Raw genomic sequence first — 16005 nt, 5'->3', positions numbered from 1 at the left:
CCCCCCCCGGCAGTGCTACTGACTGAAGTGTCTTTAGGCCATTCACAAATGGGGGTATTAACATGTTCTTATGTTCTTATGCACAGTAGAACTGTAAATGGGCTGATTTATCAATGCTGTGCTCATACTGTGCTTGAACAACATAGAGGGAACTGCTGCTTTTTCTTTCCTCATCCGTAATATCATTATTTTTCTTCTACTTCTTTTGTATGTTTGTCATTCTCTAGTGAACTGCTATTTCCGGGGTGCCTTGACTGTCGGAGCAGTCTTTGTGCTGTTGAGACAAGAGAGGTGAGCAGAGTAACCCTGATTTCCCGTTAGGACTTCTCTGTTGCCATCCATCACTTGGCACTCACATGACCTTATGCTGTTGTGAGCGCCATAAAACCGTACTTAAAATAAAACAAAACTAAGACACCGTAAAGATTCTATCCAAGGAGCAGTTCTGGGTCTCGTGTTTCTAGTATACCGCAGTTGGCGACAAATTCCAGGAAAGAGATAACATAATTTTCCATTCCTCTCACGAGCGACGACATTATAATGTTACACCCTTGAACACTTCGAGTGGCAGGTCAAGTTTGGAATCCCCGCACTATAGAAGGCAGGACGTAATGACTTGTGTTTGTCAAAATACCTATTGGTTTCTTTTCGAAGACCTGTACTTTTTGTTTCTGAGTTGCTGTCGATGTTGATGATGTTCCTGTTTGATTATGTTTCCCTCTTTTACGGGGCATACGGTTGCGTTTGCGTATAGAGTCAAGGTGATATTTATCCTGCTTAGCTTTTCCATTTAAACCGAATAATGACTTATGTTGGTCGAAATATAATAATTTGTTCTTTTTTTGGAAAAGTGTCTTTCTGACGTTGATTATTGTCCTTGGACAATAGTTCAAGGTCGTCTTTCGAGTTATTTACGATGTTGTTGACCTTTTTGTTTTATCTTGTTATTAATTTTGTTATTATATTTATTATTCCTTTGGGGGGGAGGGGGCGGGGGGTGTCCATATGGATTCCAATAGATATTTACCGTGCTCTTTTCCATTTGTTTAATTTCTGTGTGCCATGGTCATTCCCTTTTCGGAAAGTTGAATAAATCTTTGGACTCAATAATAAAATTATTGTGAATGGCTTTAACCCAAGGCCAGCTGAGTGTAAGAAACAAGTTTGTTGTGTTTCGTTTGAATTGCAAGTCTGCACTCCAGTCTGTGTTTACTTAACATCTTCCTCCGGCTTCATTCATTCTCTGGATTTCTTTATTTATGTGTGCGAATGTGTTGATGTCCTACACAACTGTTTACAAACGATAGTTGCGCTACAAGACGTTGATAACGATAAACTTACATCTACCACAGTAAAACCCGCTTACACAACATTTCCTTTAAAATAAAAGACGTCCTCATTCCATAAACAACAGTCGGCACAACATGTGGTTCGTTTGCATTAAACAAGTAAAAGTTAAAGTTTCTTATCAGCCACCTAAGCTTGCGCTTAGCAGATACCTGTTCCAAGCTGCAAGAGGGAGGCATCCTTTTTATGAGGTAGGATCTAAAATTTGAAAAAAAATAAATACAACCTTATACTAGTACTGTACATTATCTATTGAGATTCTGATACAATGAATGTTAAGTGTAAAATATTCTAATGTTCGGTCCATTTCCCATCATGCCTAAAGTGTAGATAACCAGGTTCACTTAAGCTAGCTGAATGCATTCTACAACTAGCAATTGTCCATGGAAAACATTTCAAGCTACTTTTAGATTGAGTTTAATCTTCCAAGATTAATTGAAAAAATAAACATTTTGATTTGTTGCCCCGTAGGTGAACTTGCTTTATCCAAGAAAACCTTGGTTCGAACTCTTTTCTTTGACCGAGCTTTGTGTCGAAACTGAGGGAAATGTGAAATCAGTAATGTATATCGCATTAATGCAAACTTATACTTTTGAAGTATTGTGCATAATGCTCTTCTTAATTTGTCAGCTACTGCAAGTGTGGTCGTACATTCACGCACAGATGATGAATACTGCATGCAAAGAAAAATGGCCAAAGTTTAAGGACTTGGGAGCTTCGGAAGAGGTAGCAGACCGACGTATCATCAAACGGCATCTATGTAAAAGAACAGACAAAAAGCGAAAGTCTAAAAGGAAAGCGACTCTAACAATAATATTCAAAATTGCGACCACCAACTTAACCACAACTAAATTATTGCATAAATAATACAAAGCCGTCTTTCTGAGAAGTGTACTTTGTTAACTAGAACAGTACAGATTGTGTAAGTTGCGTTAAGATAGCAACTGCCGACACACTTGTAGTAAGAGTTTTATATTAGTCGTTACAGATTTTTTTTAAAAATCTGCTTTTGGTGGGGATAAGGGGGGGGGGGGGGGAGAAAAACTAGTCCCTTGTGTAAACAGCGGTGTTTGTGGATCTGAAGGGAATTTTTAAAAACCCAAAACAAACAAACAAACAACACACCTTGTCACACCTTGTCCTCAGTGTTGGAGTTTACTACAGTCGGAACCTGTCCTTCTTTGCCCCCCCCCCCCCCCTCCAGGATCCATCCCAGAGTCTGCGTGCTTTAAGTCTCCATCATAATCTGGTTGGAGATCCGTCGGACTGGTCCGCACTAGTGGCTGTATTTCTCTTCTCCTCTTTGGATCCCTTTCTCCTTCAATCTACCTAGGGTGTGGGAACCGCTATCTGCCCTATTCTTCCTCAAATTTTCCCCTACAGTGGTTAAGACGGTTGGTGGGTCCAGTGCCAAATTCCCTCTCTCCTTTGCTTCTCCAGCCAGCTTGTCTACTCTCTCGTTACCCCTGCGTTGCCCGGGCAGAAGATTCAGGTCACTTTTTCCAGGCTGCATACAGCATCCCTTTCTGTAACTTCTGTAGTGTGCTCATAGCGTCAGTAATGATTACTGCTCGCTGATGGCTTGTGTTCTTGATCCAGTGTAGAGCCTCACTTATGGCTTTTATCTCCATACACATCAGTGTCAGTGCAGTTGCTCCGCTTTGCTCTTTCACAACTACCCCATCAACTCTGACACTGAAGTCACAGCCCGATTTGACTCCTCTGTTGACTGATCCATCCTGGGAAGTCTTGGAGGTATCTCATTGCTGCAGCTGAGGTGTCTCGTATGCTCCCCAGGATTGCCCTCATTCCTTCATTTCGTAACGAGTCGTTGCAGTTGCGCCTTTGATAGGGTCAAGAGTCCAAGCCCATACTCTACGACAGAGAGTACCAGTTCTGGTAGAGGATGACAAGGACTTTGTGGCTCATCTCAGCTCTAGCCATCATCTTAAGGGCTGTTAGGCCTTTTCCCGCCCTGGGGACTGTTCTCGTGATTTGATCTTTGCTACAAAGGGTGTGATCAAACGTGATGCGCAAGTACTTTAGTGTGTGTTCCCTCTTCAGCACTTTGTCTCTAATCGAGGTACTTGGCCTGTCATCCTGCACTGCATGGTTTTTCAGTGTACATCACATTGCGCATGCTTTGTCTGGGTGCAGTTTCCCGTTGTTTGCTTCACACCACTGTACACGTCTGTCTAGTTCTTCCTGTACTCCTTCTGCTGTAGCCAGGCGGTTCTTGCCTTGCCTGTACACCAGCACATCATCAGCGAAACTGAATTTACGTCCAGGCACTTTCAGCTGGTTGGTTGTTATCCCTATTGTATAGACTTTGAACAGTACCGGCGAGAGTGCAGATCCCTCTGGTAAGCCTTGTGTGATCTCGGTAGGTTACGAAGTCCAACAACCAAGGTGTAGTGCTACCTTTCGTTTGAGCAGCGCTACCCCAATCCTTTGCATCAAATGTGGATTTACCCTCCCGTTGACAAGAGTCCTAATGAGTAGGCATCTTCCAGGTCAAGTGCAGCTCCCCCCCCCCTTTCGAAGCCTTCATATACGTCGGATGCAAGAGTGACAGCATTCATCCCTGTGATCATTCCTCTTCTATAGCTGCCCAGTTTCGGCGGTACGACGTTCTTTTCCTCCAGCTCTGTTGCCAATCTGAGTGCCACGATTTTCTCCAGCAGCTTCCCGACGGTATTTTACATGGTCACTATGCGATATGAGGCTTTCCTGCTTGGGTCCTTGTCTGACTTAGGAACTGGGGACAGGTGACTGTCCAGCCAGTCTTCAGGTATCTCCCATGTCTACATTCTTTCGTTTAGCCTCTCGGCTAGTGCCATCGTCTGTCCTTCCTCCCTGTTCTTCACGTGGTCATAACGTACTCCGTCAGGACCAGGAGAGGTGTTTGATGTTTCCTGGACATATTTATGTCATGATTCGTGCGTCACAAATTGTAGACAGGGTTCACCTTTGTAATCCTCTTGGACCCTGTTGAGCAGCTGTTTTCTCTTGTCCCCATCTTTCATGTCAGTTTGTCTTAGGTACCTCTTAAACAGAGCACCCCACCTTTCTTCATCAGAGCGCATCGACATATCATCCTCTTTTTGAAAATCGGGGATAGCTGGTTTGCTCTTCCTATTAGTCATGCACCTGTAGAAGTTCCAGAACTGATAAAGGGCCAAGCCGCAGATCACGCCCCGGCAGAAGTTGTCATATGCTAGGTTCTTGGCTTCTTTTGCTACCTCATCGAATCTTAGATTTGCTAGCTTTTTCTCAGCTTTCAACTGCTCGATTTTGTCCCTCTCGTGTTTTCTCAGGGTCATGAGTTTGATCTTCCACAATGCCTCAGTCTCTTCATCCCACTAGGGTGGCTGCTGTGCCACTACTCTATGCTGTTCTCTGGGTGGCCTGGAGCTCTTTCGTAGTACACTGATGGGTTCGTTGCCTTCCATGGGGTAGAAGAAGACTCGTTTCTGTCTTTGAGGGTTGCTGTTTCTTCCACGCTTGACAAAAATTGAGCATGTGATATGATCGCCGTCATATTTTGTAATACACTCCATGTACAGTCTGTTGTTAGGTCTACGAGACGAGTGCAAGGTCTATAGCACTGTTGGAATTCCCATTTCGTGTGACTAGACTGGTCATGCTGCCATTGTTGATGTCGGTGAGGTCACATCTGTCCAGGGCATTTTCCAGTCTCGTCCCATAGGGGTTTATCACTGTGTTTCCCCATTTGCTCCCTCGCACATTGAAGTCGCCACAAAAGATTGTTTTTCCAGATAGTGTTTCCTCCATCTCGCCAAGTTTGGCACACTCTTCCTCAGTGACTGTCTCGTTGCAGGCGTAGAGGTTGACAACGTTTCTTACAGGCTGGTCAGTAAGTTCCACGGCAAGCAGGTGTGACTCACTGACCTCGCTATACAAAAACTGTGCTTGGGATATGATCGCTGCCATAGTTGTGTAAAACAAACAAACAAGCAAACAAACACACAAACAAAACAAGGAAGTGAGAAAAATCTAGAAAAATAAAATTCGCCAATGCTTTGTCTGGTGTTCTCGTACAAAAAAAATCCTATTTGATCATCCTGGTCAGACTTAGTTGTCAAATAGAAAAGACTGATGCCAGGTCATGTATTTTATTTTAGATCCAGACTCAGTGTGACTAATGAGCAGAAAGGATCCTCTTACTTAAATGCAGAAGACGCGATTGCTGTAAGGCATCCTTCAACATGCTCATTTCTCTATTGATCAGTATAAATGTGCAATGCTCTTTAAAGATTAGTTTTGATTGGTATTGGCAAAACTAATGCTGCAAGACTGGATGCAGGTAAAATCCATGTTTTTCTTATCTGTTTCCTAAATGTGGCTTGTCTTTCTAAAATTCAGAGGAACACCAACTAAGGGGAGAGACGTATTTTGCTCTCCCGGATGATCACTTTAACGATTGCAAAGAACCTTGAAGGGAGAGTGTTGATGTGATTTTTTTCAAAACGACTCCAGTGAAGTTATAACAAACATGTGCATTTAGTACGGCTATTCTTAACTCTCCGACTATGTATTATTTGATAGTATATTATTCTCCACATGTTCTGTCTTGTTATAAATTTTGTAAAATTAATGGGGCAAAACAACAATAACTCCTCTCCCCCCTCCAAAAAAATGAATAATTGAAAATGATTCAATTCAATTCAATTAAGAATGAAAAAGAAGAAAACTCAGAGGGTATATTTGGACATGAAATTTGCTAAATGTAGCCACCAACCTTTCATTTATAGAAGATGGATTTCGCATACTAGATCTACATAATTCATTGTATTATTCTGTCAGCGAAGAATAAATCTAAAACAAACAGTCCACTTTATTACACAGGACAGCCTCATACCTGAAAAGGACAACCTAATCTTATTGGAGGTGTTATGGTGTACTTTCTGTTTGTTAGAATCTAACACCACAGAGGTTTATAAATGATGTTATAACCCCCCCCCCCCCAGTAGATGGTAAAGTCGTTAAAGGTACATACCAGGATTAGGTAACACACTATTATTTTCTCTATGTGGGGAAGGTTTGTCTCTTCTTTCTTTAGCTGAAACGCTGCTACTGACTAAAGGTTCATTATGAGGCAACAGTACACTACGTAACATTTCTGTACAGGAACAATGGTGGTGTTTGAGGAGCCAAACTTTAACTTTCCGATTCCTTAAGATGCATTTACATGAGCTTGTCATAGGTTTCGATGAAGCCGTGAATCCTGCAGATAAGCTTTTTTCAAACTCCTGCTCCTTCACTTCTCTCTACATGTATCAAGATTCGATTAAGCCACTCAGCATCGTATTTGGAAACTCCGACGAGGCAGATAAACCAGGGCGAGAAAGAAAATCCTGGCACAGAGAAGCGTTTCGGAAATTTCGACAGCCCACAACAAATCAATTCTTGAGTAGCTCCCCACAAGTGTCTCATACTGCGTGCACTCTAATAGAAAGTGCACCACACGGTGAGATTACTCCCCCCACCCCCAACCCAAAACCGGGTGCAGCCACTTTGAAAGGTAGTAAAAAGTTGGGATTGTTGATGTCGAGAGAGGTCAAGGCACAAATTTTGATTTCGTTAAGTGGTCTTGTGTGCATACCCTGAAAGAAATGTGTCTGGGTACAAATTCATCCTATGACGTCATTCACCATCTAAACTCAGTTCAACTCACCATGGTGCCAGTCTGTGTTTGTTGAATCTTTAGAGTTGTTCAGTCTCTCAAAGACCTCACCCACGATACACTCTCATCGCCTCGTTTATTTTCCCTCTCACCTTTTTGAAAATGTCTCTGTTAAGATTTCTAAGGAAGCACAAATTGAACGTCTCCTTCCGGTGGCAGAAGCAATCACGGTGGGGGAATTAAGGTAAAAAAACGATAGGTCAGTCACCGACCTCTGTTCGAACAAGAAAGTAAACGGGTTAGAATCTTATATTAAGAAACGGAAGCTGTGTCCTCTGAGACCTAGCATTTTATCAGACGTGGTTAATTAATTTGAATTAACCTGTTTTCCCCGGCCCGGTCAGTGAGTATGCGCTCTTTGTGGCGGACTGACTCTCCACCAGAAAGTAACTAGCTTGACTACATCTCATACTGACATTGTTTATGTAGGTTACGCGTAGATGTTTTCTACAGGGACAGTAAATGGACGTAAATACGTTGATAATGTTTACCAAGCCATGGGTTTTACCAGGAAATTTGAATTAGACGACCGTATTGTTGCTTGGTAACTTTTTGTGTCGGAAAATGAGTCGTGTCTCTGAAAGAACCAGTTCAAACCTAAGGAATCTGTCAGTTGCGACCGCTTTATGATATTTTGTACCTTTAGATAAAATAAATAGTTTAAACGATCCCGTCACAACTTTGACGTGACTTTAACTTTACATACATAAAGAGCATCGAAATGTGAATTAGCCCGAAATGCTTCCTCAAATATGATTGCTCACAATGATCACTTCGCTTGCTAACAACAAATACACATTATCACTTTCAAATATTTGTATTTGATATCAACTTCCTGTCTGTGTAACTACTGATAATATTCGGGACGAATCTTTCAGTACCACAATTATTAATTATTAAACACACACACACATACGCACACACACACACACACACACACACACACACACACACACACACACAGAGACAAACAAACACACACACACACACACACACACAGAGCGAGAGACAAACACACACACATACACACACACATATTTATATATATGAATATATATGTATAAATGTATATACATATATATAATTATATTATATAAATACCACCTTTGCGACAGAAATGTCGATTTGGGACAACAAAAACAAAAAAGTAACCGCATCTCAAGTCTATAAATTATGCCCGTTCTTCTACTTCTCTGTGGAAATTCTGGTTTCGAGTTTTAGAAGTGTATGGAACTGGCCCTCAGGCTAAGATGCTCTTTGCATCATGTATGCGAACGAAATTGCTCAACAAAGTAATAATGTTTTCTCTCGAAAATTGATTTTACAGCTCACAATCTCCACGGGTAACCCAAAGTTTACTAGTCTGACATAATCTTCAAATTTGTGATTTCTTTGAGACATTAAGATATGTCTTTGAAAGATTAGTAAGGCGTCATCGCGTTGCCTTAATGACTTGCACAACTTTAATTTTCACTTAAAGGTAACTGTCGGCTTTCGAATTTTGTGAAACATGTTTTGAAGTACTTTCTAGTGCATTAATTCTTCTGAATCTTTTAACATTTTACTTAGCAAAAGATTTAAATTAAGCTATATAAAAAGAGTAAACACTTTGTCAAGCTTAATTATATTGCACTCAAATTGGTTAATCAGACATATACATTACTTTGCACGACCGACGCATACCAGAATGTTGTGTTACCATTATATTGATTTCCCTGCAAGTGTTCTTTTAGATTTCGGATATAGGAATAAAGTAGGCAAACGAGGCAAAGTCTAGACAATAGAAATGTGTCAAGACCTCGTAGAATTTGAGTCATAACACGGCATCCTGATTCTTTAGGCTCGTATGAGGATAAAGGTTGTCATGGTTGAGAATGGTATTTTTGCAGAGCTGAATTTGAGAAAAACGTATCCAAAGTTTTTAAAATAAAAAGTCTCCATGATGAGTCAAACACTGTTGATAGTGACCCTGCTCTAAGATCTCCATGTGCATTATTCCTTTTGTCTTAAAATATGGCCATGAATACTTTCCCAGCAAAACGGGCATTTTTTGCACCTTTTTGGGACTTCTCGAAACTTTATGCCTGATATCTTTGGATTGTCTCTTGTTTTCTGGGTCAAAATAGTGAACCCATAGTTCGCCCTTGGTGGCAATACATTGGAGAACACTTAAAGGGAAATCAATTCAACGACGATGCAGAAATCGAAACTGATGTGCTTAGGTGAGGTGGAGGGCGCAAAGAAAAACCACTTGAATTCTTAGCCGTTCCAGGAACGTGTTGTTCTTTGTCTGCACACCACTGTTGACAGAGTTGAGGAAAACAGTCAGCCCTATTATAGAATACATAAAACGAAGAATACCAGTGTCTCTTGTGTAGTGGCTGGGGACTTCGCACGCAGAAAACGTGATTTTATACTCGCGTGGGGAGAATATTTTTATCCAGTATATCGGTTATTTTTTTTCTTTTACTTGGACGTTGCATCCTTCTCAAGCCGGGTTGGCCCTGATAGGCTGGGTCAAAGCCCGCCTCCTTAATGATCAAATTGTATCTCTGTGGTGTTTAACACCTACATTAAAAAAAAATCACCAAATACAAGGTATCGTTGTGACTTTGGAGCAAGCTGATGTACGGGTGGGATACAATAATATGACGTTATAAGGTCGTTTACAGTGATCGCCATCATTCCTTTGACAGCAATTTTGTGAACATGTTTTAAACATTCGATAATTCATATAATCAACCTAAACTTTTGATAAAAGTAGATTGTAGACCTCCATTCAGAAATGGCTGTTAATGGTAGGCAAATATACCGTCTCCACTCTCTGCTGGGCCACTTTCCTGACCTTATGCGTTTTACTTTTAACTTTAGGTGGGGGGGGGGGGTTAAAGTTGACGATTTTGGGTCAGTTTATGGTGTTTGGACTTTTAAAGTATTATAATTCTTCAACCACTTTTAAACCTAATAAATGCATACTCTTTGTGTCACACTTAACATCTTTAAGATTTTTTGTCCTTGAACTTTTATTTTGCCTATTATGTTACAAAATGTCGTTTTTCCTCAAAACTTCGATTATTGGTAGCTTTTTCTCGTCTACTTTTTTATTTTCTTTTTTTATTCCAATAAAATGTTCAGGGCTTGTTATTTACACCATAACCTAAGTTTACAAATCGATGCATTCTTAACGGAGTTACATGGATGGTTACTTTGGTTGGTAAATAAAGAGTCCTTTTTATTTTTATGAAAGCTGTTTAATTTCAATATGGCCGCCGTTAAAATGGTTATTTTAGATTTAAAGAAAAACAATTATAGTAGCTTTTTAGAGATGTTTTCCTGTTATACTTCCTTGTTATAAGGCTTTATACTGAAAGGTCATAGTTAACGAGAAAGTTTCTCTAAACCAGCCACCCCCACCCCCTAAGCTTTTTTTTTTTAATCAAGGAGTGATCAAATTGTACTTTTTACCAACGTAATTTGTAGATTCAATTATGACCCAGGGACGCTTTCTTCGCACTGATGATGACAAATGATTAATATTCAAAAGAAAATCTGACCAAAAAACCCCCCCAAACAAACAGAAGTTCACATAGTTGACGTAAATCCTACTGTAGTACATAAATTATGTTTTATTTTACGAAGAATTCTGTAAATAGCAGATTAAAGAGACAACCCAATCGTGAGGAACTTACACCGTAGGACATATCCATAACGAGAAGATGGAACTTGTACCCCCCGTAAACTACCCTTCCTATAAACATATTATTATTTTGCAGCGCTATACTAGAATACTCAAAACGTAAGAAACGCCCCTCAGTAGCAATATGGACCCGTGCCAATATACGGAAGCATTCTCCCACAAGTCAGACACATTCATACAACGTTTACTTTATCCTCGCCGCAAGATGGTCAGCAAAAATAGCCTTACATTCAAACATAAAGTGTCAGTTTCATCAGTTGTGAATATAATTATGTCTAATAAGTTAAATTGTGACAATGAACACTACATAATTCTTTAAGGACGTAGAGGACACGTCATAATAGTACGTCCGATTAGCAGCAGACCAAAGCTAGTCTTGTGGCACATTTCAAACCATCAGAAATATGATGTGTATTGTAAGTATGTTGTTGTCAGCCGTTTATGTTAGCCCAAATAAATCAGAGCTGAAAATAAAATAATATGAATAAGGAAGTTAAGTTCCTTTTTAAAAGTGTCCCAAAGCAGTACGTCTCCGGGCGTTGTCGAATTATGAGAACGCCTGTCCTCAAAGACTGCATTACGGACGGTTTTTTTTCTCCGGAACCTGATCCAATAATAACCGAAATATATATATTTTTTCCCTTCCAGATACATAGCCATCGTGTTCCCGATCAAAGCTCACATCATGTGCACAAAGAAGCGGATACTTCTCGTCATCATTATCGTCTGGTTCATCTCTGGGCTCTGCGCCACACCCACTGCCGTGTTCAATCGTGTCCTACAGCTGTCCGTGGTCCCTCCCCGTGAGTTCTGCCTCACTCAGTTCCACACCAACAGAAGCCAACACGAAGTGTACTACCGAATTTTCAAGTACAGCGAGTCAGCGTTGTTCTACCTGGGGCCGTTAATTCTTCAGATTGTCTTCTATGCTGTCATCGGAAAACGTCTATTTGTCGGAGTGGAAAAGCTACACAGAACCAGTGGAGGGGGAATAAGTTCAGCATCACGCCCAAATGGTCGCGGCCCTCCTACAAGAGCCCTGAGCGAGGCCATACGAGCTAGAAAAGGCGTCGTGAAGATGCTCATGGCCAGCGTGGCCATCTATTTCCTCAGCTATTCCCCACATCAAATCCTGCTCTTCTACAAAACCTTCTCACCCGTCAGATTTGACCAAACTTGGATGTTCCACGTACTCACGACGACATTGGCTTACATTAACTCTGCGGCGAATCCAGTGCTGTACTGTGTCTTCAGCGACAACTTTCGCAGCAAGTTTCGCCAAATCTTACAACGGTGCGCATGCGGCAGTACGTGCTGCCATCGGTGCTGTTGCCGGCGTGAGACGGACAGCCCTCGGCCCATCACCCTCAACTCGTACACTGAGTACACAACGCTCGTGAGGAAGAACACTCAACGCCAAGTCGGGGCTCCTGTGTAAACAGCTAAGGCTAGCTGGCCTGATAGAGCTTTACTCCAGTAACTGCCGAGAACCTCATTCGATCGTAAAACAGCATAGTTGGACATCCAATATGGCTAGCATCATGTCCCATTTAAGCTACCCCCTCCCTGGGATCATCCTTTTCTTTATAATCAAAACACGCTCCAGAATTTCACTTTTGGGAGAACAAACAAATCATTCCATGCTTCAATATTTCTCTCAAAGAGTTCACACTGAACAGAAACAGTGCATCATGTTGGAGTTGTGTTGGAAACAGGAAGGTTAACTAAATAGCTCCATGTTTACGTTCAGGTATCCTTTCCTCCAGTTGTTTGTAACGAAAGTAATCCTATTGCCTGGTAATCTAAACATCGTTTTAATATAATGAGAAAAATGGAATCACGGAATCTATGTTATAGGAGCAATGGTTTTATTGTGAAAGGTTGAGAACAGTTTTGCACATCGCTGGTATGACCACCACTATACTTAATGTGTCATACGTTATACCGATCTCGTTCACGAATCTTGCTCTAGGCCTTCGGTATCCCAAAACACTGATTCTAAAGTCAGAAATATTCCACTGTCAAAATAAATTCCGCAGCACTTTCTATTATGTTATTTCTCTGAATCTGAGTTTTTGACAAAACACGAAACATCATACGCTAGAGCCCATTCATAGTTGAGGTTAGTATTGTACCTTCATTAAACAGAAAGACTCTAATCTAATATTATAGGAACTGACTTTTGCTTTGCATCAGGCAAAACATAAAAAATGGCACTGCTTAGATAGGACTTTAAAGTTGTTTTATTTAAGGGATATGAGTCAAACAATGTTTCTAGTTTAGTCATAACACAGCTTTTGATGAAAAGTTTTGAAAGGGAATAACTTGTCCAACGACCCTAGCTCATTGGTTAGTGACGACTGAAGGAGACAAAGAAAGAACTCCTAGTCGAAAGACCAGAATGTATGTTATTAATCTTGTTTAGAGAGTAACGTCTCGTACAGGTGTACAGGGGATCCTTACCCCCTCCCTTACCCCCCACCCCCACATAGAGGGACTCATAGACTTTTAAAAAATTATAAACCTGTTGTTAAAAAAAAGTCTTGAACCGAAATGTTCTTGGTTTTAACTGTAGTTTTAGTAAGTAAATAGGTACTTGTCACACAAATAAGTCATATAAATGCAGACGATGAGAAGTGTTACAAGAGAGTTACATACAATGAAAAGAAAGAGGGGATATAAGGACGACAACAGACGTTTATAACGAAAGGATCAAGTAACACAGGAGCACATGCCAACCAACAACAAATACTTGCTTGGCTTTATTGATGTTCCATGCATATTGAGAGAAGGAAGTTAAGAAAAGACAGCTATGTCGATCTCATATGGGAATTTTCTTCACAATGACGTGTACAAAAATGCTTGATATAACCCCACATGCTGGAGATTGCACGGTGCAACTGGTCGTCGCTATACATCATCGTGGTTTTTGTTATTGCTGTTGTTTGGGTTTTTTTTTGGGGGGGGGGGGGGTGAGGGTCTTTTCGTTAGTGAGAATAAACGCCTCTTTCTCAAAAACACATCTCAATGAGAATCCGTATGTTGGTTTTCGACATTGCTTGACAGAGCTGGATATCACTAATCATTGGCCCATCTCAAAAGCCGTCTATATTATATTGCTTTCTTGAACCATGCTAGCATGCTTGGAACTGGAGAGTGAACATGGTTCAAAGACGCGCTTTTTGATCGTTAAATTTTAAAACGCTTAACATTGTAATGGGCGCAATCTAGAATATTCAACAAGTACAGTGGAGGTTGTTTCAACTCTGACAGGCAGGGTTTAAGATACCCCCCATCATAAAGAACGGGGAGATACGTTATAACTCATCTTCACTGTAGAACCGAACCGAGCTCCAATCGTGGGTTCCAGCTATCTATGACACCATAGACGCCCGCATCGTTCTGCCACAAACAAGACTTGGTTACCATTTATCACGTCAGGATTATGCACACGTTAATAGAGCCAAAACGACATAATAGTGAAGCAAGAAGTCAAGTCACCACTATAGGGTGCATATTATTCTGTTGACTACGTGGCGAGGAAGCTATCATGCTCTTATATTTCTTGATATCTTAGTTCCAAATATGTTATGTGCATACTGTGTGCAGGTCTTCGAAATCGATTTAAGCTTTATTTATTTATTTCTTCTTCTTCTTTTGATTTTTGTTGTTTTGGTAATTGTTTTACGGTTCTCGCAACTGCACTAGGTCATATGAGCGCGCACGACACACCAAACATTTTCAGTGGGTAGGAAATTTTGAATTTTCCCGGGAAGTGTACTCTTATCGATTATGGGCCACCAAAGGTTCTTTAGACCACCAAGGGATCTTTAACGTGCGCAACTTGCACACGGGACCTTCGAGATTTTTCGCCCTTGTACGAGAAGGCTAGGTGTAGATCTTACCTACCATAAGATCAGGGGTGTGGCTGAAAGACAGCAGTAAGCAGTCAATGAGAAGCAGTAGAAAGGCTGCAGAGAGTCAGGAGCCCAGAGGAAGGGGCAAAGGAGGTGAGGGGGTGAGGACAGAACGTGGAGACGAAAGCAGACGACAGAACCTTGTTAGAGAGCAGGAACAGATGTGAAAGGAGAACATTTTAGAGAAGATAATTTTCCTTCGCTATCGGGATAATTTGATCCCTAGACTTATTGGATGAGAGGCGAGCACCTTCCCCTCTAGGCCACGAGATCCCTAATTCATTTCTTCGAAAAGAGATTGTTAGTGTGAGGTTAAAAAACAATGCACACGTGCGAGTATCGGGGACGTTTGAAATAAACGTACCGTAAAATATGACAAATTATGTCATTCTTTCTTCCAAAACTCACTGTAAACAATACAATGTTTCTTTTTACTACGAATTTATCTCGTAGGGAGACTTTGTCTCCGCGAATAAGCTATTTGGCTTTTTTAGTTTCTTATTTTAAAACTTCTTGTTTCGACCTAATGTTCATTTTTTGTTTTCACACAAGCATGGGTTTATTGGTAGAAGCTTTTTGAAGTAAATGTAGAAGAACTTTAAACCACACGTAACGAAGCTCTTGTCTTGTTAAAATGAGTCTAGTTTCCTAGCTTTGCTCCAAATCAATGGAAGATCGAATATTATTTTGCAGCTTATGAAGAGGGTACATGGAAAGTAATGTAATTACCCCAAGAATGTAATTTGTAAGCCAAGCTCTAAATGAGAGGGGTGTGCGAGTACTCACGTATTTAGCTCCAATGAGTATTCGCTTTAGTGAATACTCACGTACTCTATCGAATCCGAAACCCCCGAGTACTCAGTTGATTTACTCGACTATTTATTTTCTACAAAGCGGAGGCTTTCTAGAATGAACACAGATTTTGCAATATTCATGTTTTTGTGTCTTGCTTCATTGTTTTGTTTTATTGTTTGTTTGGGGTTGTTGTTGTTGTTGTTGTTGTTGTTGTTGTTTTTGGGTTTTTTTGGGGGGTGTTGTTTTTTTGTTGTTGTTTTTTTCCCGCTGTCACTTTGTCATTCTGAGCTATTCAAATGAACTGAGCAGTTTTATTTTTTTTAAAATCACTTTTAATATATCTTTTTCCTGCTCTTCTATTATTGTTATTATCAGTTATATTATGAGCAGCACCATTAGGAGTTTAAACTTAAGACGGCTCGAAAGATTAAAATAATTTTTTTTTAAAAGCGTGTTAAAAATAGCAAGCTGTATTTAATTTGACAAAAGTATGTTTGTCGATTAATAAGTTGGAAATTACTTTAGTTTTTACTCTTCTACCC

General features: G+C 40.5%; 1 protein-coding gene across 1 annotated transcript in view; it reads left to right on the top strand.

Annotated features, from left to right (window-relative positions):
• The window catches only part of LOC101858904 (neuropeptide receptor 15), an 85135-nt gene extending 70699 nt beyond the window's left edge, over window positions 1-14436 (top strand). Inside the window, exon 4 of the mRNA XM_013081785.2 lies at window positions 11400-14436. Coding sequence (XP_012937239.2) covers window positions 11400-12189 — 790 coding nt within the window. The 3' untranslated portion in view covers window positions 12190-14436. The remainder of the gene's footprint in view (window positions 1-11399) is intronic.
• The last annotated feature ends 1569 nt before the right edge of the window (window positions 14437-16005 follow it).

This window comes from Aplysia californica, unplaced genomic scaffold (genome assembly GCF_000002075.1).
Source record: "Aplysia californica isolate F4 #8 unplaced genomic scaffold, AplCal3.0 scaffold00007, whole genome shotgun sequence".
Taxonomy (NCBI): Eukaryota; Metazoa; Mollusca; class Gastropoda; order Aplysiida; family Aplysiidae; genus Aplysia; species Aplysia californica.
Note: the sequence above shows the minus strand (reverse complement) of the source record. Positions and strands in the feature narration are given on the sequence as shown.